At 39.7% G+C, this 25,006-nt stretch overlaps 1 protein-coding gene across 4 annotated transcripts in view; it reads left to right on the forward strand.

Annotated features, from left to right (window-relative positions):
• Positions 1-25,006, forward strand: part of LOC126175395 (tripartite motif-containing protein 2-like) — a 412,180-nt gene that overhangs the window by 383,335 nt on the left and 3,839 nt on the right. For all 4 annotated transcript variants that reach the window (XM_049922183.1, XM_049922182.1, XM_049922184.1 and 1 more), the window contains exons 6-7: positions 8,595-8,825; positions 11,840-12,541. In XM_049922183.1, the coding sequence (XP_049778140.1) occupies positions 8,595-8,825; positions 11,840-12,541 (933 nt within the window). The remainder of the gene's footprint in view (positions 1-8,594; positions 8,826-11,839; positions 12,542-25,006) is intronic.

The following is a 25,006-nucleotide window of genomic DNA, read 5'->3' on the forward strand; positions in this document are numbered from 1 at the left end:
CCGGTATTTTACTTATGCCAATCAGAACAAATGTTGGGCTGCAGTCTTTTAACAACCAATAAGGCTTTTAGGATGTACATGTTTACGATGGTTAGCACACCAGTATTTGGAAACTAGCCGTGGCATGAATCTTATAGATCTTTTTTGAAGTATTAACTGCTTATTTAAATTTGTTTTGGTGGTCCCTCCCCAAATTTCTATTCCATAATTCAGGTGAGAGGAAAATAAAGCATGGTATGCAATCTTTGGAACAACAGTGTCTTTGCAGAACTTGCAAATCGTATTAACTGCAAATATATTTGTAAACAACTTGCATGCTAGAGTGTCAACATGTGTGTCCCATTTTAGATTGGTTTGAATTGTTAAACCAAGGAATTTTACACTCAGTTTTTATTTTACTAATTCATTATGTATGTATAGTTTAATTTTATCGTTATAACTACTGTTGTTTACCTCCACGGGACATGTTTCACTGGTGCTTACATTTAAGTGGCTTTTATTAAAATACTGAACAATTTCATTTGTCATATCATTAAAATGGGTCTCTAGTTTGTTAAATGATTCCTTTTTACACACAATGGACACGTCATTCGCATACAGAAATACTTTGGAATTTTGAAGGCAATATTTTATGTCATTTACATAAATCAAAAAACAGAAGAGGACCCAATACAGGCCTGGGAAACTCCATATTTTATGTTAGTGATTTTGGATTTATGAACACCACTTCGAGTTTTAAGCAGTACAAACTGTTTTTGATTACTTACGTAAAACTTTGTAAGGTCACGAACAGTGCTTCTAATGCCAATTTCCATAGCTCACCTACATAATAGGATAGTAGCATTCACACACTCAAAAGGTTCCTTATGGACGTTAAATATAAGTACAACATGTTGCTTGTTCTCAATGCCACTTATTACCTCTTCAGTCAACTGAGCAGATGCTGTGCTAGTTTATTTACATTTTAAGAATCCATTTTGTTTTCCAAACATTAGGTTGTGCTTGTTGAGAAAGTTTATAATTCTTTTATATGTGACTTTCCTTTTGTGTTTTTATGTAGGAAGGTGGTTGTGTACATAATGCGAACTCTTTTGTCATTGCCACTCTGCCTCATCAGGGGCCTTGCAATCACAGCTTGTGAACAAATGCAGTACACCAGAGCTGAATTCTTGTGACTGTACAGTTGTATCAAAGTACTTAAGGAACTGGCATATTTCCTCAAAATATAAGTGTTATTAGAGATAAAGTTAGGGAATTGCTTGCTGATATTGACTTGGACATTATGTGTACATCAGAGCACCACTGAAACAGTGACTCACAGGCTTCCTGTGCCAAGATACAGATCAGCTGGCTGTTTTTCGGGGAGCTCTTTGAATAGGGGGGGAGTTGCCGTGTATGTGAAAATTGATATCCCATTTGAATCTGTTGATGTACTAAAGCACTGCACTGAACAGGTCATTGAGTGCTGTGCAGGAGCAATTGAATTTTCACGTTTCTCTTCAAGCTAGAAGCCAGAGAGAGTTATTCATTCACTTTCTATAATGTACCAAAATTTAGTTGTATGTGGTGACTTATAAAATTAAGTGATTGTACAAGAATATTGGAAGATCTCTAAATTCATATCATCTGATGTAGACTGTATTATCTCTAACCAGAGTGTAAGGGAACAGTATCATAAATAATAATAATAATAATAATAATAATAAAAGTTCCTTCATTCTTCATTATTAGACAGTGGATTCAATTACTAAAGGGGTTAATGGCCTTTCAGACTATGATGCACAAATTTAATACTAAAAGGAATTTGTGTGTGTTCATGTACACATGCATGTGCACAATATAATACTTCCTTAACACATTTTCATGCTCTTTCAAAGTTGCTTTCCATTAGAGCATTTTAAACAGGGCACTAGTACTAACAGGCAACCTGCATGGCTGTTTAATGGAACAAGGATAGCATATGGAAAGAAGTGGTAATTACATCAAAACATTAGAAACAGCAACCATTGAACTACAGTAGCCCATTATAAATGCTGCTGTGAAGTGAAGTGCTTAAAATGTTATTAGGATGATAAAAACCATGTGATATGCAAACAGAATAGCTAGTTCTCAGGATAAAAATAAAGCAATACGGTCAGTCATGAAGGAAGTGGCAGGCCCACAGAAAATGGTCGAAGGTATATTAAGTCAATACATCATAATAAACATGTTATTACTGATAAATCAGATATATATCCAGTATTAACAGTCACAGCCTGAATACAGCAAGAGAATTAAGTAAAAGCTTATTTTCTGTAGAAAATCATATAACTCCTGGAAAATGGCTTACCAACACTGCTATCTGGAATACACTTCCGTGATACTGACAGAAGGGAGGCTGTGTCAGTAATTAATCACTGAATACTAAGGACAGTCATGGATATGATGGGGTATCTAGCAGGATACTGAAGCACTGTGCTGTGTATGTTAGCCACATTTGTAATTTTTCCTTTAGGAATGGTCAGTTTCCAAAAGGATTAAAGTACTCAATAGTAAAACAGCTTAATAAAAAAATAAAGAATGGCCAAAGATTTTGTGAAACCACTTGTGTGTAAGTAAGAAATAAAACAGATTAGAGAAACATTTGATATGTCTTTGAATTATGCTTGAAATCATGTACATTTTTAATTGGTAAATGTGAATAAGCAAGTTTAGTTTTAGAAGGGATTAACAACTGAAAATGCTATATTCTCTTTTTTCTGTGAGGTACTGGACTGATCAAACCAGGAGTTGCGAACATTAAGTGCCTTCTTTGATTTAACTAAGGTGTTTGTCTGTTGATGGCAAAATACTGGGTGTTTCAAAATGAATATCAGGGTTTTAAAGCTTTGTAGCATTTATTACATTTCACTTACAGTTATAAATAACACATCATATGAATCACATTTGTCATACAGCACACAATTGATGGTGAATTCTTCCCAAACCTTGATAACTGTATCTGGAGAAACTGTTGCAACAACTGCTTCAACCCCTTCTCTTAAGTTTGGTTGATCAGCTGGTAGCGGAGCCACATACACATGATCCTTTATGAATCTTCAAAGGTAAACATCGCAGGGCATTACATTTCTAGCACATCAAGATAAGAAACACTAGTTATAGTTGCTGCACCAAAAAGGAAAGGCCTATATATTCTCCACCAGCTATGGCACAAAAACATTCAGTTTAGGGGAATCTCATTGCAACTGTACCATCTCATGGGGATTTGCTAACCCCCAGATGTGCACATTATGTATGTTCACATTTCCATGTAGGTGAAACATTGATTCACCATTGAAGATGGCACAATCCACAAAATCATCCTCATGCAGCTACATTCTGTTTGCAAAGTTGGTATGTAAATCATTATCTGAAGGCTGTAGAGCTTGTAACAACTGCAAATGATAAGGACATAGTTGTAAATGTCTGCTTAAAAGTCTTCACACATACATCACTGGAATTGCTAATTCAGAATTAGCCTTCTGAAGTGATTTCTGGGAGCTATGCATGAAAGACTCTCTCCCCTTCAAAAAGTTCTTCACTGTTGTTCACAGGTATACAGATGAAACTGTGAGTTGTTCTTTTGTTTCATGTATTATTTATAACTGTAAGTTGAATGTAATAAATGCTACAAAGCCTTAAAACCCTAATACTCATTTTGAAATAACTGGTATTACTGCAGAAGTTAAACTATTATAGAAAATGAGGGAGTAGTCGACAACTGGTTCCTCACATACTTAAAGAACAGAAGGAAAAGGTCATTCTCTAAAATAATGAGAATGGCTGTGAGTTGGTGTCTAGATGGGGCACGGTGAAGTAGAGTGTCCCTCAGAGGTCAGTGATGGAACCACCATTGTGTCTTATGTAATAGATGATATATCTTCTAATACGACAGGTTATTCTAAAATACTTCTGTTCACTGATGATACTAGCTTGATACTGAAGGATGTTGAGTGCAACATAGGCAATGTGTCAAATAGTGCAACTGAAGATAAAAGTCCATGGCTGGAAGAAAATAAATTGATAATAAATCACAGTAAAACTCAGTTTTCTCAGTTAAAACTGAGGTTTTGACAGCACAGAATGGGTATATGTTTAATGAGTCTGAACAATTCAAATTCCTACGTGTTCAGATAGATGGTAAGCTGCCATTGATAGACCATATCCAGGATCTTGTGAAAAAACTCGATACACTTCTTTTAAATATTGGTTGTTAAGACATGTAGAGATTAAAGGCATTAGCTGTCACTGGGAACTGATTTATAACAACAGAGCATGTTGAAAATTATAGCCAGACCAGGATTCAAACCCGAGTCTCCTGCTTACTAAGCTGAGGTGCTGACCACTATGCCATCCAGACACAGAGGTCACCACAACTGCACAGACTAACCTAGCACACCTCCCATCAGACCAAAATTCTCAACTTGTACCACACACTACTGATGTAGTGGCCCTCTCATTATCTTCATTTCTTGCAGCATCTCACTAATTCCTGTAAGAGTTCAAGCTTGGTGTGCATCTGCACTGAAGGGATCATCATAAATGGTGTGTGTTCTTTTAAGATGTATGAAAGAACAGACACACATATATAATGTCATTTATTGTTAACAAAATGAGATTATTTCCAAGAACTGACAGCTTTCATTCAGTTAATGCTAGGAAGAAATCCAACCTGCATTTTGATTGAATTTCTGTACTCTTGTGCAGAAAGGTGTACTATATTCTGCTGCACCCATTTTCAGTAAGCTACTACTAGAATTAAAATATCCTCGCAGTAATCATCATATTTTTTTACGCTAAGTTGAAGAACTTCCTCATGGCTATTCCATCAGTGTTCCTGGAAAAAATTTAAGAACATTTCTCTGATACAATGTTGATTATGCTAATATGAACTCGGCAGCTTGCCATTTGTATAGGATTCATGTTAAATTTGCTTTATTTCTTACTAGCAAACACAGCTATGCTTTGTAATTGATAAATATGTATGGGAATTGTACATCCTAATCTCCTCCTTCTTCTTCTTCTTTCTCTTTCTGCCTCCCCCCCCCCCCCCCAATCCGTTTCTCCTCCTCCTCCTCCTCCTCCTCCTCCTCTCTCTGACCTTGAGCTTTGTTTATTGTTATTAGCAACAGATCCTTGACTGGGAATTGCAGTCATTTAAAATGCATATGTAAATTGTATACGGGGTATAATAGACCTCTCTCCCTGCCGCATCTGTGAGGATAGTAGCTTCACTGACATTATTCCATACTTTTAATTTGTGAAATAGCAGGATTACAAAATTTTTGGATGATTCAGATTTAGTAGTAAAAGTGTAATCATATGCAAATAAGCCATAAATATAACTTCCTGTTTTCTATTAAAACCAACTCTGAGGAATAAAGCAAAACAGCATATGACTGAGTACACTGCTTTTGTTTAACGTTATGTATAAGGAGAAAAAATGTGTATTGGAGAAACAATTTGAGTAATGTTAAAATGCTCAGCTGTTGTGGTTAACACTGACTGCCGGAAAGAAAATGAAGCTGCACACTTTTCATAGCAGGGACTAGCACAACATTGTTTAAAAGCATATACAGCCTATGTACTTTGGTTGTGAACTTTTCGAGATTTTTGCTAACCCCCCTCCCCGTGTGTGTGTGTGTGTGTGTGTGTGTGTGTGTGTGTGTGTGTGTGTGTGTCAGAGTCAGATTATTCTGTGAAAGTTTGAAATCCATCTAGCAAGAACATCTTGAGATTTTTGGTAATAATGTCAAACATAGAATGAAATTTTCACTCTACAGCGGAGTGTGCGCCGATATGAAACTTCCTGGCAGATTAAAACTGTGTGCCGGACCGAGACTCGAACTCGGGACCTTTGCCTTTCGCGGGCAAGTGCTCTACCAACTGAGCTACCTAAGCACGACTCATGCCCCATCCTCATAGCTTTACTTTTGCCAGTACCTCATCTCCTACCTTCCAAACTTTACAGAAGCTCTCCTGTGAACCTTGCAGAACTAGCACTCCTGAAAGAAAGGATATTGCGGAGACATGGCCATAGAGCACTTGCCCGCGAAAGGCAAAGGTCCCGAGTTCGAGTCTAGGTCCGGCACACAGTTTTAATCTGCCAGGAAGTTTCAATGTCAAACATTTTTATAATTATAGTAGTATAGATATATATTAGCTTTTCTGATGTAATTTCATGAACTGACTTGGTCCATAACCATGGAGACTGGCTCTGTTTGTTCCTAAGGAAGTGGATGCGTAAATAAATAGATTGGCTCCTTTATTTGGTCTACTAAACTCTAGACATGTAAATAAAAAATTGCCCCCACTGATAACCAAAGTCTTTTTCAGTGCATTGTGATCTTCAGCTACACTCCTGGAAATTGAAATAAGAACACCGTGAATTCATTGTCCCAGGAAGGGGAAACTTTGACACATTCCTGGGGTCAGATACATCACATGATCACACTGACAGAACCACAGGCACATAGACACAGGCAACAGAGCATGCACAATGTCGGCACTAGTACAGTGTATATCCACCTTTCGCAGCAATGCAGGCTGCTATTCTCCCATGGAGACGATCGTAGAGATGCTGGATGTAGTCCTGTGGAACGGCTTGCCATGCCATTTCCACCTGGCGCCTCAGTTGGACCAGCGTTCGTGCTGGACGTGCAGACCGCATGAGACGACGCTTCATCCAGTCCCAAACATGCTCAATGGGGGACAGATCCGGAGATCTTGCTGGCCAGGGTAGTTGACTTACACCTTCTAGAGCACGTTGGGTGGCACGGGATACATGCGGACGTGCATTGTCCTGTTGGAACAGCAAGTTCCCTTGCCGGTCTAGGAATGGTAGAACGATGGGTTCGATGACGGTTTGGATGTACCGTGCACTATTCAGTGTCCCCTCGACGATCACCAGTGGTGTACGGCCAGTGTAGGAGATCGCTCCCCACACCATGATGCCGGGTGTTGGCCCTGTGTGCCTCGGTCGTATGCAGTCCTGATTGTGGCGCTCACCTGCACGGCGCCAAACACGCATACGACCATCATTGGCACCAAGGCAGAAGCGACTCTCATCGCTGAAGACGACACGTCTCCATTCGTCCCTCCATTCACGCCTGTCGCGACACCACTGGAGGCGGGCTGCACAATGTTGGGGCGTGAGCGGAAGACGGCCTAACGGTGTGCGGGACCGTAGCCCAGCTTCATGGAGACGGTTGCGAATGGTCCTCGCCGATACCCCAGGAGCAACAGTGTCCCTAATTTGCTGGGAAGTGGCGGTGCGGTCCCTTACGGCACTGCGTAGGATGCTACGGTCTTCGCGTGCATCCGTGCGTTGCTGCGGTCCGGTCCCAGGTCGACGGGCACGTGCACCTTCCGCCGACCACTGGCGACAACATTGATGTACTGTGGAGACCTCACGCCCCACGTGTTGAGCAATTCGGCGGTACGTCCACCCGGCCTCCCGCATGCCCACTATACGCCCTCGCTCAAAGTCCGTCAACTGCACATACGGTTCACGTCCACGCTGTCGCGGCATGCTACCAGTGTTAAAGACTGCGATGGAGCTCCGTATGCCACGGCAAACTGGCTAACACTGACGGGGGCGGTGCACAAATGCTGCGCAGCTAGCGCCATTCGACGGCCAACACCACGGTTCCTGGTGTGTCCGCTGTGCCGTGCGTGTGATCATTGCTTGTACAGCCCTCTCGCAGTGTCCGGAGCAAGTATGGTGGGTCTGACACACCGGTGTCAATGTGTTCTTTTTTCCATTTCCAGGAGTGTATATGCATTCATCGTATGTCACCATTCCTTAGGTTGCTGCTATGGTATTTCCTTCTCTCTCTCCTAACCCAGCAAAGAACCTGCCTCTGCTAATAATTTGCAATAAGCAGCTCTCCATCATTCACTGAGCAATACTCACTTTTGAATAGTTTCTGCAGTTCATGTCCATACCTCACTGCCGTAAGTCCAAACTGGTAATCCAAACTGGTTATACACTTTCCTTTTCACACACATGGGTAGCTTAGTTTTGAAACCACCATTGTTTGTTTCTTGTACTGCACATACAGGCGAATGTGTACAAATGTCATAAATACGACAACTCAAACTGATTCTGCGATTTAGTTATGGATTTTTACAATTTTCTTTTCAGTGTGTGTTGGTTTAGTTCATTTTGAACCCTGTTTTCCAACTTGGTCCATTAAGATCTTCTGCAATAGAAGAAAACAGTAAAATATTATTAGATAAATTAAGATGATTTAGATGTGTTCCATTAACATGCATTCTTTCAGTTTTCTCACTTTAAGGATGGAAATAGTTCTGTAGGGATGTAGATAATATTTTTTGTTATATGGAATCTAAACTGGTGCAGTGAAAGGGAGAGAATTGAATAGGGTCCTGTGACTGAAGGGCTTCAGATATGCAGAGAAGGATATGCAGATCTGAAGGATCTTTGTACAATTGTGGCTACCTTTAATGTCAACAGAAACTTAATTCTAGAACTTCTGTTACTCTTTATGCCCCTCATAAGTTTTTTATATGCTGTGGTGCAAGTAGTAGTTTCCAAAATACTATTATTGCAGGTGGAACGAGAATGTGAAGGTCTCCAGTATCAGGTGGAAGTACGCAACATAACACAACGAATTGGTAGTTTGACAGAGAAACTTGACGCAGCTGGCCCTCTAGGAGAACCCCGGGAGAATGCTTTCCTAGCTTGTGACTTCTCACACAATGACAGCTTGAAGACTATGGAATCTGCTCTGGTCACTCTTGGTCGTGTTCGAACATCGACAACATTCCCAAGCCTGTGTACAGTAAGTATATTTCTTATGACAAAATAATGTCTATCCTTTCCCAGAAACTCTGTTACTGTTACTTTGGATCTATGTGCATTGTCACTGTAGATGATGGAAGTGTGTGCAAACTTCCATTCTTTTCTCCTGTGGTACATTTCCATAAACAATTTCTCATTCTCATGCTTTTTACATTGTATCCTAAGTAATTTAACGAGACAAATAAGAATGGACCCATAAACGATCAGATATTGTCACGCTTTTGGATAGAAATTCAACCTTTTCTTACTCTCTCATACTCCCAGATACATGATAAACTTCTATCGGTTTCCTTCATCTGGCTGTTGTATTCTACTTGAACTTGGTTTGAGATGCACAACACTTTGACAATTAGCATCTTTTATTGCATTAACTAATGATGCAATGGTGGTGAAATCTGCAGCAATTTGTGGAAGGGTTGCACTTCTGTCTCGTTGAACGATTCTCTTCGTCATTGTTGATTCCGTTCTTGCAGGATCTTTTTTGGGAAAATCCCCATTTCATCGCTACCTCAGAGATGCTGTATGCCAATGCTTGTGCACCGACTATAACACTACATTCAAACTCACTTAAGCCCTGATAACCTGCCATTGCAGCAGCAGTAACCAATCTAACAACTGCACCGGACACTTGTCTTATAAAGACGTTGCCAACTGCAGAGCTGTATTCTGCCTGTTAATATATCTCTATATTTGAATATGCATTTCTATACCAGTTTCTTTGACACTTCAGTGTGTATATATATATATATAGCTATTATAAGAGAAGGGAACAATCCCCCTCTATCTAAATTACTCCTGTCGCATCAGAAGGACGATCTTTTTAAAGGAAGCAAATTTTGATTATGTACAATGCTGAAAGACATAGGCTTCATCTATGCACTGTTTAATGGTTGCAAAATATTAATGAAAAGGACACATGCAGATTTCTGTGCAGGATCATAGGTGTGAGATCTGAAAATATTGTGTGAATAGGTGAAATGTGGGTTAAAGTCAGCCATTCGTTACGTGGAGGCTGGAGTGATGGAATGCCTGAGAGAACCATTGCAGTGCCTGTTGGAAAAGGAGGGTGAATAGTTGTTTTACATACAGGTACATCAGATGGTTGTGTGCCAAAATCCTTGTTAATGTTTCACAAAAAAAAAAAAACTGGTGATTACCATGAAGAGATCAACAATATGATTTTTCAAAAGTGAATCTGACAAGTCCATAAGTGATCATTATGGACATTGCCCCTTATCATTCTGTTGTTCATGATGGCACCAAATTTGGGAAAAAAAATTATATTATTCAGGGGCTGAAACAGTAAAAAGTGGATGTCAGAGAATATTTGAAGGCAGAATTGCTCAAAATTGTGACACAAAAGAAAACACAGTTTTCAACATGCATAGTTGACAAGATCACTAAAATTGCATGGGCATGAAATCATTTGGATTCTTACGTATCACTGTCGCTTCATTGCCATTGAAGGCCTATGAGCACAAATAAAAAAATTACATTATTGCTGCAAACAACAAAAAATTCTCTGTCTCTCAAGCTGAAAATCTTGTAGCAGCTGTCAGTCGAGATGCAAGTGTTACATGAATGAAAACTGTGATCAGCATTGCAAGTATCATTAGAGAGGTAGCAAAAAATAAAGGTGTTATGGAAGAATGCATCGAAAATTTAATTATATATCTCTGAGTGAGCAGTGATAGGTTGAGCATTGCTAAAGAATAATATTTTAAATTAAATTCTGACAGTGACGCGAGTGGTGTTTTCCCATTAGCATAGGTAAAACACACTCAGGAATGTAAGAAGGGAGCATACTACTGACCTCTCATAGTGAGTACCTTCTTCAGATCATCACTGTTAACTTGTTGATAAAATATTGTAAATCATTGTAGAGCTGCATAATAAAGCTAATATTTAACGACAGAAACAAAAACCTGCAAATGGTCATTGATCTGCAAAAATAGTTTTTTTTTAACAAATAATGTTATGATACATTACCATATTAGATAGTAAATAGCTCTTTTTTTTAGTTTTTTGAGATTACAAGCAACAACTGTAAATAAATTCACACATACATATATGACCTGCATGTTGTCAAAGTTTTTGTTTCTACTGCCAAAGAACACATGTAGTAGCAACCAGGTGTGGAATGCCGTGAAGCCACATTCAGCAACATTACCATTTGTCCACCTCAATTGTGAGTACCAATCACACTTTTTATGAACTATAGGGAGTCAACCTTGAAGTCCATGTGATATTAAGGTCCACTGCTAGTTACATTTTCTGTAATCTAGACTCTTATCACATTTTACGTATAAATGCAGGAATCCTGTGCTCACCGTTATTGAAAGTACCGTTTTATTACAATGTCATCTTTCTGTGGATCAGTATCAACCAGTTGCTCCATGAAGAATGACCTATGCTTATGTCATGATGCTGTCTGGCAAATACTGCCTGTAATATTTAATAATTCCAAGTACACTTTAAGATCTGATTGAATGTTTCAATACTTCATTTCACACAAATGGCAACTTTATGATACAAGGCTGTCAGGTGCATTTGTTAGCAGTTAGAATTCTGCTGCCACATTTATCTCACCTGTTTCACCATATTGCATAAAGTACACAGTTTGATGTATTCTCTACACACACTTCGTAGAATTGTAAGTAGTTGGACAAACTTGAATAATTTCCTGCAATAGTCCACTTCTTGTGTAATTAAGACATAATGTAGCAAATCAAAGATAAGAATAATCATTTACTAGAACTCTCAAATAACGGAAAGGTGGCCAGCATATTGAATACTGGTAATGATACTTCCTCAATGTGAACAGTGATATGAGTGTCACAAAAATTAAGTTAATTTCTCATACTTAGGTATGGGAATTTGGTTATAACTAAGAGTGCTTAATATTTGTTGGATGCAGTGTAGAAAATTACCTGAAATATCAGTCCTATGAAATAAAAGTAAAGATAATACGTTAATAGTTTTGAATTGGTACAGGTGAATCTCGAAGGCCCAGCTGTGACCCAGTTGAGTTCATCGGCTGTTCTCCGAACAGTTGACTACCGTGGGGACCCTCGCACATCTGGTGGTGACCCAGTGAAAGCAGAAGTGGCCCGAGTAGACAGCAGTGCAGATATGCCTCCAGCTGAGCTAGAGGATCGTGATGATGGTACCTACCGTATACACTTCAGACCTCCTGCACCTGGACGCTACATGTTACGTGTGTCTGTATTTGAACGCCCTGTCAAAGACTGTCCATTATTCTTCGATGTGACAGAGCACAACAACCCCATATCTGTCTATGGAGTCAGAGGTTCTGGCAAAGATGAATTCTTGCAGCCAGTTGCCATCGCTGTGGATGACTCTGGAAATGTGTATGTTGTGGATACTGGTAATTCTCGAATCAAAGTGCTGACACAAGACCTGGAATTTGTAAGACACATTGAAAATGAGGGACTTGTGGGACGCAGTTGTACAGGAATTGCGGTATCTGACAGTGGACTTGTGGTGGTTAACTGGAGGACTAAGACAGTGACAGAAATGTCAACTGATGGCCAAACTCTTTCAAAGTTTTCTCATAATGCGTTCCAAGAACCTATTGATGTAGCTGTGGACAGAACATATGGTCACATTTTAGTGGCTGACAATGGAATCAGTTGTGTTTTTGTGTTTGACTCTGAAGGAAAGCTTCTTCTCCAGGTAAATATAATTTTCTGTTTGCTTTTTATACTTACAAAGTAAGTTTTCCACATTACGGACTCAGCTGTAAGCAGCAGAATTCCTGTTTGCAGTCCCAAGGTGTGTGTGTGTGTGTGTGTGTGTGTGTGTGTGTGTGTGTGTGTGTGTGTGTGAGAGAGAGAGAGAGAGAGAGAGAGAGAGAAATGTTAAGATGTGTATTTCTGCCCTTTGTTGTTTTGTGTTGATAACACCAAGTTTTGTCATCCTTATTGATTTTTCCAGAAAACATCTAAAAGTCGCAGCAGCCATACTTGTCTTTTCTCTTCAGGCATCAATGGGTTTGGGAAAAACTGTGCACACACTTTTCTCTTTTTCAATACATTCTAGAGAGAGTATTGAAAACTTAATTTAAAAATATTGTTCCATTGGGATATGTACCATTAACATCGACACACTGTGGGCGCATGCCCACTGCTTAACAGTGCCTGGTCAAATGCACACCTGTTGTTTACATTGTCAGTTCAAGCTGCCACTGTAGTTATGCCACAAATGTCACTTATCTGCCAGAAAGGAAATAAGTCTTCAAACTTTTTCGAGGGACAGTGTATTCCCTCATCAGATTTGTGGTAATAATAAAAATCATTCCAAATTATCTGGAGCATTCACTCAATAACCACTGTGCAGAAAAACTATTTGCACTTGAATATCACTTCCGTTAACTGCTGTGTAGAAAGATGTGCACTATTCTGCTGTTTCTATTTCCTAGAAAATTCCTTAAGAACTGAAAACTTTGGCTAGAAATCTCTGTATTTTCAAATATTAATTGAAGGGCTTTCTTATGGCACTGTAAAATAGTTCCTTGCCCTTGTTTAGAACATGTTACTGTGTGCGCCACTCATTTATCAACCTTATTACAACTCCTCTCTCTATTTTTATCAGAATCTTCCAATTATGTAGTGACTTTTTATTCGACTAAGTAGATTTAGCTCATGTGGTTCCACAGAACAGGAGAAAAATAAATAAATTAATGAAAAAGAGAATGTAATTTAACTACACATATACATACTGTCGTAGAGACAGTAGGAAATGTGTAGTAATTGAAATGTTTTAGAGTTTAAAGTATACCAAAGAATGGTATGAGAAAAATTATCTGAAAAAGGAAACCTTTCATTTTTGCTCTCTCTAAAATCTGTCAGCTGAATGACTTCATGAAAGTCACTCAACTTTTGTGTGTGATTACCCGAGATAAAGGGAAAGACCTCAGTGAAAACATGCACTGCTGTTTCACAGGTCGTGCATGGCATATTCATTCCTGAGCAATTTACACTTGTGTCCTGTTATTATACTTAGAGCTTTCTACTGCTTACATTATCTGAGCTGTGATTGTTGGACTTTTTATGTTATATGAGGTTTGTGTTCAATTGTCTGAAAGCACAATCAATTCCTCTTACGTGTTGAATGTGGATTGCATGGTAGCTACTCACTGCTAGTTTTACCCCACCAATTTCCAGCCCTTATTTTGTAGAAATAAGAAAGAGAGACTTTACGCAGAAAGTGCAGTTAAATTGTATATTTTTAAAAGGGCATCACTGCATAATTGGTTTATTGATTTTGCTGTTGTTTCGGATATCACATTTATAACTGCACAGACTGACATTAAAGGGGTGCCAACCCTTAAGTTAGTATGTTTTCTATATATTTATGATTATTTATAATACATGTAGTGCTTCCAAGAGTATACTACAATAATACATCAAACTTCATCTATTCTCACACCCAAACCTCCAGGTGAAAGACATTCATATCTGCAGTAAACATTGTATGTTGATAGAGTATCAACCCAATGTCTGATTTAGTTCGTACTATGTGCTGCCGTCCTGCATTAATTAAAAGTAACGACAGAACTATAGAGCACAGCAAAAGCATATTTATGAATAGTTTTTGCGTGTAGGGAGAATATTTTCCTGACTTGTAAAGACTTTTCAGAGTTTGTGGAAATTTTCTTTTGGCAGTGCTTCCGCTTTGTTTATTTGAAAGTACTAAATCTATAGACTACATTTTATTATGACTACTAATACTTCAGTAAGTGTGATGCAACTGTTTCTTTATTCTACTGTCCCAATGTTTACATGTATTCTGTGAAACTACAAATGCACTAGCTGCTTCATCTTGAGTAGTGTCTGTTCTGTCGCATGTGTCCGACAGATCACTACACCTATCTATACAAATGTACTCTATAGGTTTTCTATTTTCAACTAACAAAGCGAAAGCACTGTGAAACAAACATTTCTACAAACTCCGAAAAATCTTTTTACATGTTGGGAAAATGTTCTCCCATATAACAGTTTCACAATTGGTACGCCGATTTAACACTCTACCAACTCACCCATGGATACCAAGAACACAAATTATTCATTGATATGCTCTGATAATTCTGGTGTTACTTTTAATTAATGTTTACGCTTATTCTGCTGGACAGTAGCACACAGTACGAACTAAATCAGAGTTTTGGTCAATACTCTACCGACCTACAATGTTTGGTACGGATCTGAGCATCTAACATCTGTAGGTTTAGGTGTCAGTCAATCGTACAGCTCAGAATAATAATCACAGTCCCAGCAGACTTCTGTTGCACCTAGCTGATTCTGGAAAATTGAATCTCAATTTCCAGTGAAAGAATAAAGTTGTTTACCCTGTGACAGGGATTTCAGCTTCATAAAAAGGGACCAAAGGAAACAGGACAATTTGTGTGCTCTGCATTATATCTCGGAGCCAGTTCATAGAAGTTTGTAAACAGGTAAATTTATTGTTAGAGACACTGCTGTTACTGAAATGCTAGACTTGTAGTCTTGGTGGCAGCCACACTACAGACAGACAAGAATTTATGAAGAAACTCTAAGTATTGGAAGACAAAGGAAAGCAACACTCTCAATCAGCACTTTCCCCACTCTGTTTGTAATAACACAAGAAATGGTAGTATTACAGCTTTTACAATGATCACTGTACTGATTAGTCACATTTTATATCTGGGGCCTTAAGTCTAATACAATCAAGGACTTGGAAAGACTCTAATATTATCTGCCTGACTATCACCTATCATTCTCTGAAGATATTTTGTAGTGGCCTGTAAAGAAAAACATCCAAGACAATCAGGGAGTGGATTCTCAAACACTGATGATTGTTGTAGAATAGTGCATCAGTACTGTAAAACTGTACATATTGTATTGTTTGCAGTCAAGATAATGTTAATGTGACAGGCATCTGTTTCCAGCTTTTAATAATTAATTACATTACCAAAATATAACATTAGCAATTCAGTCTCCCGTCTGACAGTCACATTTGTACTGTATAACATAACAACGCCAATAAAGATGCCCATATGAAGTTGTTATACAATTTAAACAGTGCCTGTTCAGTTTCATAGGAGTAACAATAATTGAACACTTTAATAGACACTGTACTATTCTTAAATTACACTTTTCTATTTTGTATTTTTGTGAGAGCTGGTACTTATATCAATACACATAGTGTTCCACATAACTCTGCAACCTCATGTATTACCTAACTGAAACAAAATGTGAAAAATGCAACTGGCCAGCGATGCACCAATGTCCAGAGCTCACACAATGGGAAGGAATGCAAAATCCATTAAAGTAAATAAACATGACTTTCAACACAAAGTCCTATTTACGAAAATGGCACAGGTGGTTTTTTTCTGAAATGAAAACTGAGGTACAGTTTAGTGATAAGACTTGGAAAATTCAAAGTTGTGCGTTACATCTTGATGGCAAACGCACCCAGGTTCGATTCCTGGCCCTGGTCCAAATTTTCACTTACTGCTTCAGCATTACATAAAATCATGATAAGTTATGAAAACATATCTGCAGGAGACCAGTAAAGTCTCCGAAATTGTGTCCTTTCATTTCCATAAGTACCTGCACCTAGATTTCAGGCTGGATGCCCTATTTACATTCAATGCTAAGGTGCTAATCCAGAGCACGGACAGCCTTGGTAATTCTTTTCACGTGAGAGGGGAAATTTAAAGCAGACTGGGGCCGCAGAGAGAATTTGGCTCAAGGAGGGAGGAATGCCAGGGTAATCCATGAAGCTGTGTGAGCCACTGTATAAGGTGGCTTAGTGGCTAACGCACCTGTCTAGTAAGCAGGAGAACGAGATTAAATTCGCAACCTTAGTACAAATTTTCACTCGCCCACTTCAGTCTATGTAAACAAAAACTTCAACAGGTGTTTGAAGTGCGCATCGTTTGCCACAGTACACTTTAAGAAACAGTGAACAAGTGAGTATTGCACAGATTGTTGTGTTTCTGGAGACAGCACTGCACACACAGTGGTAATACGTAGTTGAATATTCTCTGGTGTCGTCAGGGAACCATGAACACACGTTTCCACTGCACCCCAGAACAGAAATGTAATGGTTTCAAGTTGGGGGATCGGGCTGGCCAGCTCACAGGACATCTCCATCCATTTGGGAACATAACATCCGCAACATCCACAACTTCTCTGGAAACACACGCATAGTGTGTGGGGCATCCATAATGCTGAAACCATATTGATAGACTTGTTTCCAGTCCCAGATCCTCTGTGAGAAGCAGTAGATTGTATTGAAATAATGATGCACCTTTCTGTCCATTTCATGTTCCCTGATAAAAATAGGGACCTAAAATATGGTTACTAATGACTCCGCACCAAACATTGACTCCCCACTGTTACTGATGAGCAACCACATTAAACCAGTGGTGATTTTGCACAGATCAGTAGTGAACATTCTGCAGAATAACATGATTATGATTTGTGAATGAAGTTTCATCTATAAACAATGTGTCACTTAGGAATTTGAGACTACCTTGCAACTGCTGAAGTGCAAAATGACAGAATGCTGTGCGGGATTCAAAGTTCTTGGTGGACTTAGATATGAAATGTATGCCTGTACAACATTCTCCAGAAACTACTATGGCTTATTGCAGAACCACGACGTGCAATCTGTTGTACACCACTCACCTCAGGATTGTGCACTACAATAGCCAGAACAGCAATTTTGTTCCCATTGTTGGTTGGCGTGTTTGTAAGTTGATGCTTTCTGGCAGCCCAACTGCCTGTTTCCACGAGACTTAAGGAGACATTGTAGTGGTACAAGGTAGGACATCATGAATCTGGATAGTATTCAGTGAAAGTGCTACAGTTGTCGTTGCATTTCTGTGACAGATGCTGTACATTAATATAATATCTAGTTTTTCTTCATTATTGAAGACTGGCTTATCAACAAAATGAAAGCAAATGTAAAGAGCCACACCAGAGCATAGAGAGCAATATCTACTCAAATTTAAAATGCATTGCAGTGTATTTCCCTGTTTGACAGCACTAGCAGTACAGTAGACTTCATCACGATATGCTAGTGGACTGAACAATGAATGTATAATGTGCATACTGATATTGGTCTGTTTACAGCAGGTTTCAGGACGGTCCAGGCAACTTTTGCTTTTTGCAATACAACAGAAACTAAGGCACCATTGCCATTCTTTAAAGTCCAAACAATTCAGAAGGTATGAGATTTAGAACAGCGAAACTAAGTCCACTGTCACTAATTGTACCTCAACTTTTCACTTCAACAGAAAAAACATGCATGTGCCATTGAAATGGGGTGTGCATTCATGCCAATTGTATGATCCCCTGACCTAGGTGCATCCCTGGCCAACTGTATTTTTCACATTTTATTTCATTTCAGAAATATGAGGTTGCAGAGTTAGAAACCCTGTACACTTTAAATGATTAACCATTCAAGGCTTCATAAGTGTTGTATCAGTCTTAACCTTTACATTTACTTCACATAAGGTATGAAACATGGACTCTCTCTCTCTCTCTCTCTCTCTCTCTCTCTCTCTCTCTCTCTCTCTCTCCCCCTCATCAGCAACACCACAACATCAAATTAGAGCAAACTTTCCACTACACAGTATATTATATTTATTCAATTCATTTATCCATACAGCTGTGGGTTTTTAAGATATTATTTCACTTTCCACTGACAACATGATACTTAAATCCTGTCCTCTGGCATCGACAAGTGAAGGAACACATGGTGTCGGTGCCTCAAAACATACATACATATATATTTAAAAACATTACTAAATCATATTATGAGGTCATTACATTGTCAGTCTATAAAAACATAAACTTCATATAAACTTGAGCATCTTTTTTTTAAGGGGGTGAGGCTGTACTTTCTAATTGTAGGTGCCTGATGATGGGATTTATGTATTTTGAAGCCAAATGTGAGCTAGTAAATCTTCAAAATACAGCCATATGGGCAAGCATATTGAATAAACGCAAGTATTACAACTTAGATGATCCCTTTCCATCTTACTATGGAATCTGCAAAGTCCAGAGGTGTTAAAACGCCGGTCTTATAGAAGGTCTGCTGTCACTGTAATCATTTGGTTTAACAGATAGGGTCACTGTGTCATCAAATGTATCCAGACAATTATTGGTGGACACTAATATGGGATGCATTCAGCCTTCACTTTTGACAGCTTGAAATCTGCTGGAGACACTTTCAATGAGCTGTCTGTATGTCTGTGGAGTAATGGCACCCTGCTCTTCCTCAAGAGCCAAAACCAGAGGAGCACGAGATTAGTGTTTAACATTGCGTGAACAATGAGATAGAGACAGAAAACACGCTCGGATTAGGGAAGGATGGAGAAGGAAACCAGTTGTGCCCTCTCATAGGAACCATCCCAACATTTGCCTTCATTGATTTACGGAACTTGTGGAAAATCTAAATCATGTGGGTTTGAACTGTCATCCTACCGAATGCGAGCCATGTGTGTTAACCACTGTGCTACCCACTACCCAGAGGACTAGTGATGTTGGATGCTGGGGTCTGGAGTGAAATCAATGTTGTAACTCATTGCAAAGAACTTCCATCGGCTTCAGGTTGGGACTCTGGGCAGGCCAGTCCATTTCAGGAATGTTACTGTCTGTAAGAGAGTGCCTCATAAACATCATTTCAGGAAAAAGTCATTCTCTTGCTGATACAAACATCACCTCCGAACAGTTCTTCTACTGTACACAGTACACAATGCTGTAAATGTGTTCACATCCCACCATATTTAGCATTTTCATACGTGCAACAAGCAGATCACACCTAACCACAAAAAAACACACTCATGCTGTAATATTAACACCTCTGTAGTTCACAGTTGGTACTACACTGATGGCAAGTTATGTTCTTCATGCACTCGTGAAACCCAAATCCTTCCCTCAGATTGCCTCAGTGTATAGCAGGATTGATCACTTGTTTCCTGTTTTCCACTGTCCAGTGGTTTCTCTCTTTATACCACCTCAAGCATCACTTAGCACTGACAGTGGAAATATGTGGCTTATGGGGAGCTGCTCAGCCATTCTACCCCATTTATTCTTTTTATATCCCTGCTCACACTCATTGTTCTAGCTTAGCAGCTCAAAGCACCCAAATGAGTCCTTCAAACAATGGAAAATCCAGGATGAAATGTAACAATATTAGAAAAGGCACGAGCACACACACTCGCACTCTCTTCCTTTTCTGCTCTCCTACCCTCTGCCTAACCTGCAGCATTTCACTGTCCGCCACCCCCACCATAATATCCCTCCCCACCCCAGGTTCCTCCTTATTCACACCCAGTCGGCACTCCCATCATGCACTGGTGCAAATGATTCCTTCCAATGACTTCATGTGATTTTTTTACAACCACCCGCTTGGTTTAGCTGTTGATGTTCCCTTGCATTTCTGCTTTACAATTGTATCACAAGCAGTCAACTGGCCAGCTTTAAAAGGGCTGAAACGTCCATGATAGATTTGTCACTCAGGTAACATCCAGTGACTAAAACATGTTCAAGGTCACTGAGCTGTGCTGTCACTGCTTCTCTACTGACAACCGAATACTCCCCACCTCCTTTTGTACCAGTGGGTGTGTCTCTTGTGACATGTAGTGGTAAATCCTGCATTACATAGGGGTGACAAAATACTTTTAAAATCAGCTTATTTATACACTATCTGATCAAATGTTGTACTTACTGCATGTGTCAAAAAGTTACATGTACCCGAGTTGGAAAACTCAAAAGATGACATGATTGGTTACTCTTTGAGAGGCCTTATTGTTGCTGAGTTTATCTACAAGATCCTGATCTATTCAGACAGAATAGATAATAGATATTCAGGCTCATACTGAAAGTAAGGAAATAACAACTACCAATAAATATAGTAATTGTGAACAAATGAAATTGGTGAACATACCCCCACTTCAAAGGTGTTGGGAAGGTGGAATGAGAAGATACAGTTTCTGTCCCGCTCCCCCCCCCCTCCCCCCCCCCCCCCCCCCAAATTCACTTAGGGATGTACATGATTTGCAGGCAGAGCCAATGATAAAAATAATATTGTAAGTCAGCAATTATGTGATTAATATTTTGGTCAAACATCACTTATAACTAAATCAAACTGTCACATCCTTGAAGCTACTACCTGGCAATGTTAAACATGTTATAACTCCAACTACGTTCTGTCCTGGCCTATCATGAGTTTCCACAAAGGAATCTCGTAAACTGGAATGGTTTGTGTCTTATTTTTGGGCATCATTATGAGCAAAAGAGCAACAATTTTCTTTGCTAAGACTGCATTAGGTATATCCGTGTAGTAATTAATACAAAACCATACAAAGGAAAGCCTTTTTAAAAACAAGAAAAGATTATTTCCGTAATTGGAGAAAGTGACAGAAAAGTTCAAAGTACACGAGAAGAGTCTCTTTCACTGAGAACCTGTCAGAATTTTTCAGCAGTGTGAAAGTAGCATAGATGTGATTGTCCAACTGGCCAATTAGTAGAAAGCTGCAACCAATTCACTAGTAATTAACTGCCTCATTCATATTCTTGCATTGGACAGGAAACACACTGACATACCATGAAATTCATGAAATGAATACGGGAAACGTCATTACAGTTCTTGAAGAGAAGCAGCATGATGTGCCAGAGATACAAAACGAAATACTGGAAACTATGGCTCGCATGAGACATTGTGCAGCAAATAAAAAGTTCTTAGTTTTACGGAATTACTGCAGATTTGACAATGGACATGGCTCCAGGAGCAGTTCACTCTTTGTGTACTTGGTGTTGAACCAGAGATGCCCCAAGTAAAAGATCTTTGTCTGGTTTTATGCAGTGGGGCTGACTCCAGGGCACAAACATTATCAACAAATACATCCTTCTAAGGCTCTCACTGGGAAATTAGTTTCTACTTTTTCTTCTTTTGGTGGTCCAGCTAGTATGCCTGGATGGAACAAAAGTGTGAAAGAAAGCCATCTTAAAGACCAGCCAAAGACCTATTACATCAACTGCAGCAATCATTGTTTAGTCTAACACTACAAGAAGTTTCAAGATGCTGTGTTCCATTGTGTGATGTCTAGGTAACTGTGAAAGGTGTCTCAAATATAATTGTGGAATCCAAAAAAAGGAAGAACGCATACACATATGTTATCCTACCATCTGGGGTCAAAACCAAAGTATTGAATGCAGAGAGTGCTATTACACAAAGGACATTCTGTCCTGTGGAACTATGCGAAGCAGTTTGAGACCCCCCCCCCTTAATATGGTGTGTTTGGATCATCCAAAGAACTGGCTAGATCTCTACAAATTCGAGGTTTTTATTCAGCTACAGAAATCTGAGAGATTCTCATGGCAAAAAATAATACCAAGAGAGGTTGAAACACACAGAAAGACAGTCCGTTCCTGAGGAGCTATTGTCTGAAATTCTTGATGTCTTTCTGAATGAAACCGATTCAAGTTTCGACCAAGAGGATCTGAAGCAACTGTCTTAAAGGAAATACTTGTTATGTTCTCCCGAAGGAACTCTGATCTACATAACATTTGTAGGAGTCCTGTAATAGAAACAGCAGACTTCAGCCTGTACATGCTTTGTGTACAGCTTGAAAAGCTGTAAACAATTACGATTAGTGTACAACCATGTAATGTATCTGCTCTATTTGTAGATTTTAAAAATAACATGTATGAAAATAAGATGTTAGTGAGGAAGTAATTGCGGAAGAGCACAACATTGTTTTGTAGAGCTACTCACAGAACTAAATGACTACATTAGATTTTTTTATTATGGAGACTCGAGTTTCAACTTTAATTACAAGCAAGTGAAGAGGCCTATTGTAAAATGAGTTATATCAATATTTTTCATAGTATATAAGAGAGGGAAACATTCCACGTGGGAAAAATATATCTAAAAACAAAGTTGATGTAACTTACCAAATGAAAGCGTTGGTATGTCAATAGAGACACTAACAAACACACACACACACACACACACACACACACACACACACACACACGAAATTCAAGCTTCCGCAACCCACAGTTGCTTCATCAGGCAAGAGGGAAGGACGAAAGGATGTGGGTTTTAAGGGAGAGGGTAAGGAGTCATTCCAATCCCGCGAGCGGAAAGACTTACCGTAGGGGGGGAAAAGGGACAGGTATACACTTGCGTGTGCGTGCGCGCACACATCCATCCGCACATATACAGACACAAGCAGACATATGTAAAGGCAAAGAGTTTGGGCAGAGATGTCAGTCGAGGCGGAAGTACAGAGGCAAAGATGTTGAATGACAGGTGAGGTATGAGCAGCGGCAACTTGAAATTAGCGGAGGTTGAGGCCTGGTGGGTAACGGGAAGAGAGGATATATTGAAGGGCAAGTTCCCATGTCCGGAGTTCTGATAGGTTGGTGTTAGTGGGAAGTATCCAGATAACCCGGACGGTGTAACACTGTGCCAAGATGTGCTGGCCGTGATCCTCATTACCAACAAACGCTGTCTGCCTGTGTCCATTCATGTGAATGGACAGTTTGTTGCTGGTCATTCCCACATAGAAAGCTTCACAGTGTAGGCAGGTCAGTTGGTAAATCACGTGGGTGCTTTCACAAGTGGCTCTGCCTTTGATCGTGTACACCTTCCGGGTTACAGGACTGGAGTAGGTGGTGGTGGGAGGGTGCATGGGAAAGGTTTTACACCGGGGGCGGTTACAAGGGTAGGAGCCAGAGGGTAGGTAAGGTGGTTTGGGGATTTCATAGGGATGAACCAAGAGGTTACGAAGGTTAGGTGGACGGCGGAAAGACACTCCTTGGTGGAGTGGGTAGGATTTCATTAAGGATGGATCTCATTTCAGGGCAGGATTTGAGGAAGTCGTATCCCTGCTGGAGAGCCACATTCAGAGTCTGATCCAGGCCCAGAAAGTATTCTGTCACAAGTGGGGCACTTTTGGGGTTCTTCTGTGGGAGGTTCTGGGTTTGAGGGGATGAGGAAGTGGCTCTGGTTATTTGTTTCTGTACCAGGTCGGGAGGGTAGTTGCGGGATGCCAAAGCTGTTTTCAAGTTGTTGGTGTAATGGTTCAGGGATTCAGGACTGGAGCAGATTCATTTGCCACGAAGACCTAGGCTGTAGGGAAGGGATCATTTGGTATGGACTGGGTGGCAGCTGGGTTTGATGTGGACGGATGTGTGAAGCTGGCCATTGGACAGATGGAGGTCAACGTCAAGGGAAGTGGCATGGGATTTGGAGTAGGACCAGGTGAATCTGATGGAACCAAAGGAGTTGAGGTTGGAGAGGAAATTCTGGAGTTCTTCTTCACTGTGAGTCCAGATCATGAAGATGTCATCAATAAATCTGTACCAAACTTTGGGTTGCCAGGCCTGGGTAACCAAGGCAACTTCCTCTAAGCGACCCATAAATAGGTTGGCGTACGAGGGGGCCATCCTGGTACCCATGGCTGTTCCCTTTAATTGCTGGTATGTCTGGCCTTCGAAAGTGAAGAAGTTGTGAGTCAGGATGAAGCTGGCTAAGGTAATGAGGAAAGAGGTTTTAGGTAGGGTGGCAGGTGATCGGTGTGAAAGGAAGTGCTCCATCGCAGCGAGGCCCTGGACGTGCAGAATGTTAAGGAAGTGGCATCAATGGTTACAAGGGTGGTTTCTGCGGTAACAGATTGGGTAAGGATTCCAGGCGTACTAAGGATTGTCCAATTCCGGCGTGTTTGCTATGAACTTCTCATTTCAAAACTATGTAGCTTGAAATGTATTAGTCAAATGTTAATAAAATTTCAATAGGTTATAGGCACAGATATTTGTAGTGGAAATCTGAAGTTAGAGAAGTGTAGCAAGATAGCGTCAGATTCCACCACTAAGCCCACTGTTATTCCCACAGTCCAGCACACACAGAACCAGTCTTAAATACCACTATTATAAAATGTGTGTTGCACTGTACGGTCACAGCAGTTGCAGCTTCTTACAACAACAAAAGAGATCTTCAAAAAATCTGTGCTTTCTGTTTTATGTTTATTCTGGGCAGAGAAAAAAATGATACAAACTTTTTTCTTTTTGTTGACTGAAAAACTCTGCAATATGAGACTTCCGCTGCCGATATATATGCTTATAACCTATTAAAATTTCA

This window comes from Schistocerca cancellata, chromosome 3 (genome assembly GCF_023864275.1).
Source record: "Schistocerca cancellata isolate TAMUIC-IGC-003103 chromosome 3, iqSchCanc2.1, whole genome shotgun sequence".
In the NCBI taxonomy this organism is placed as follows: Eukaryota; Metazoa; Arthropoda; class Insecta; order Orthoptera; family Acrididae; genus Schistocerca; species Schistocerca cancellata.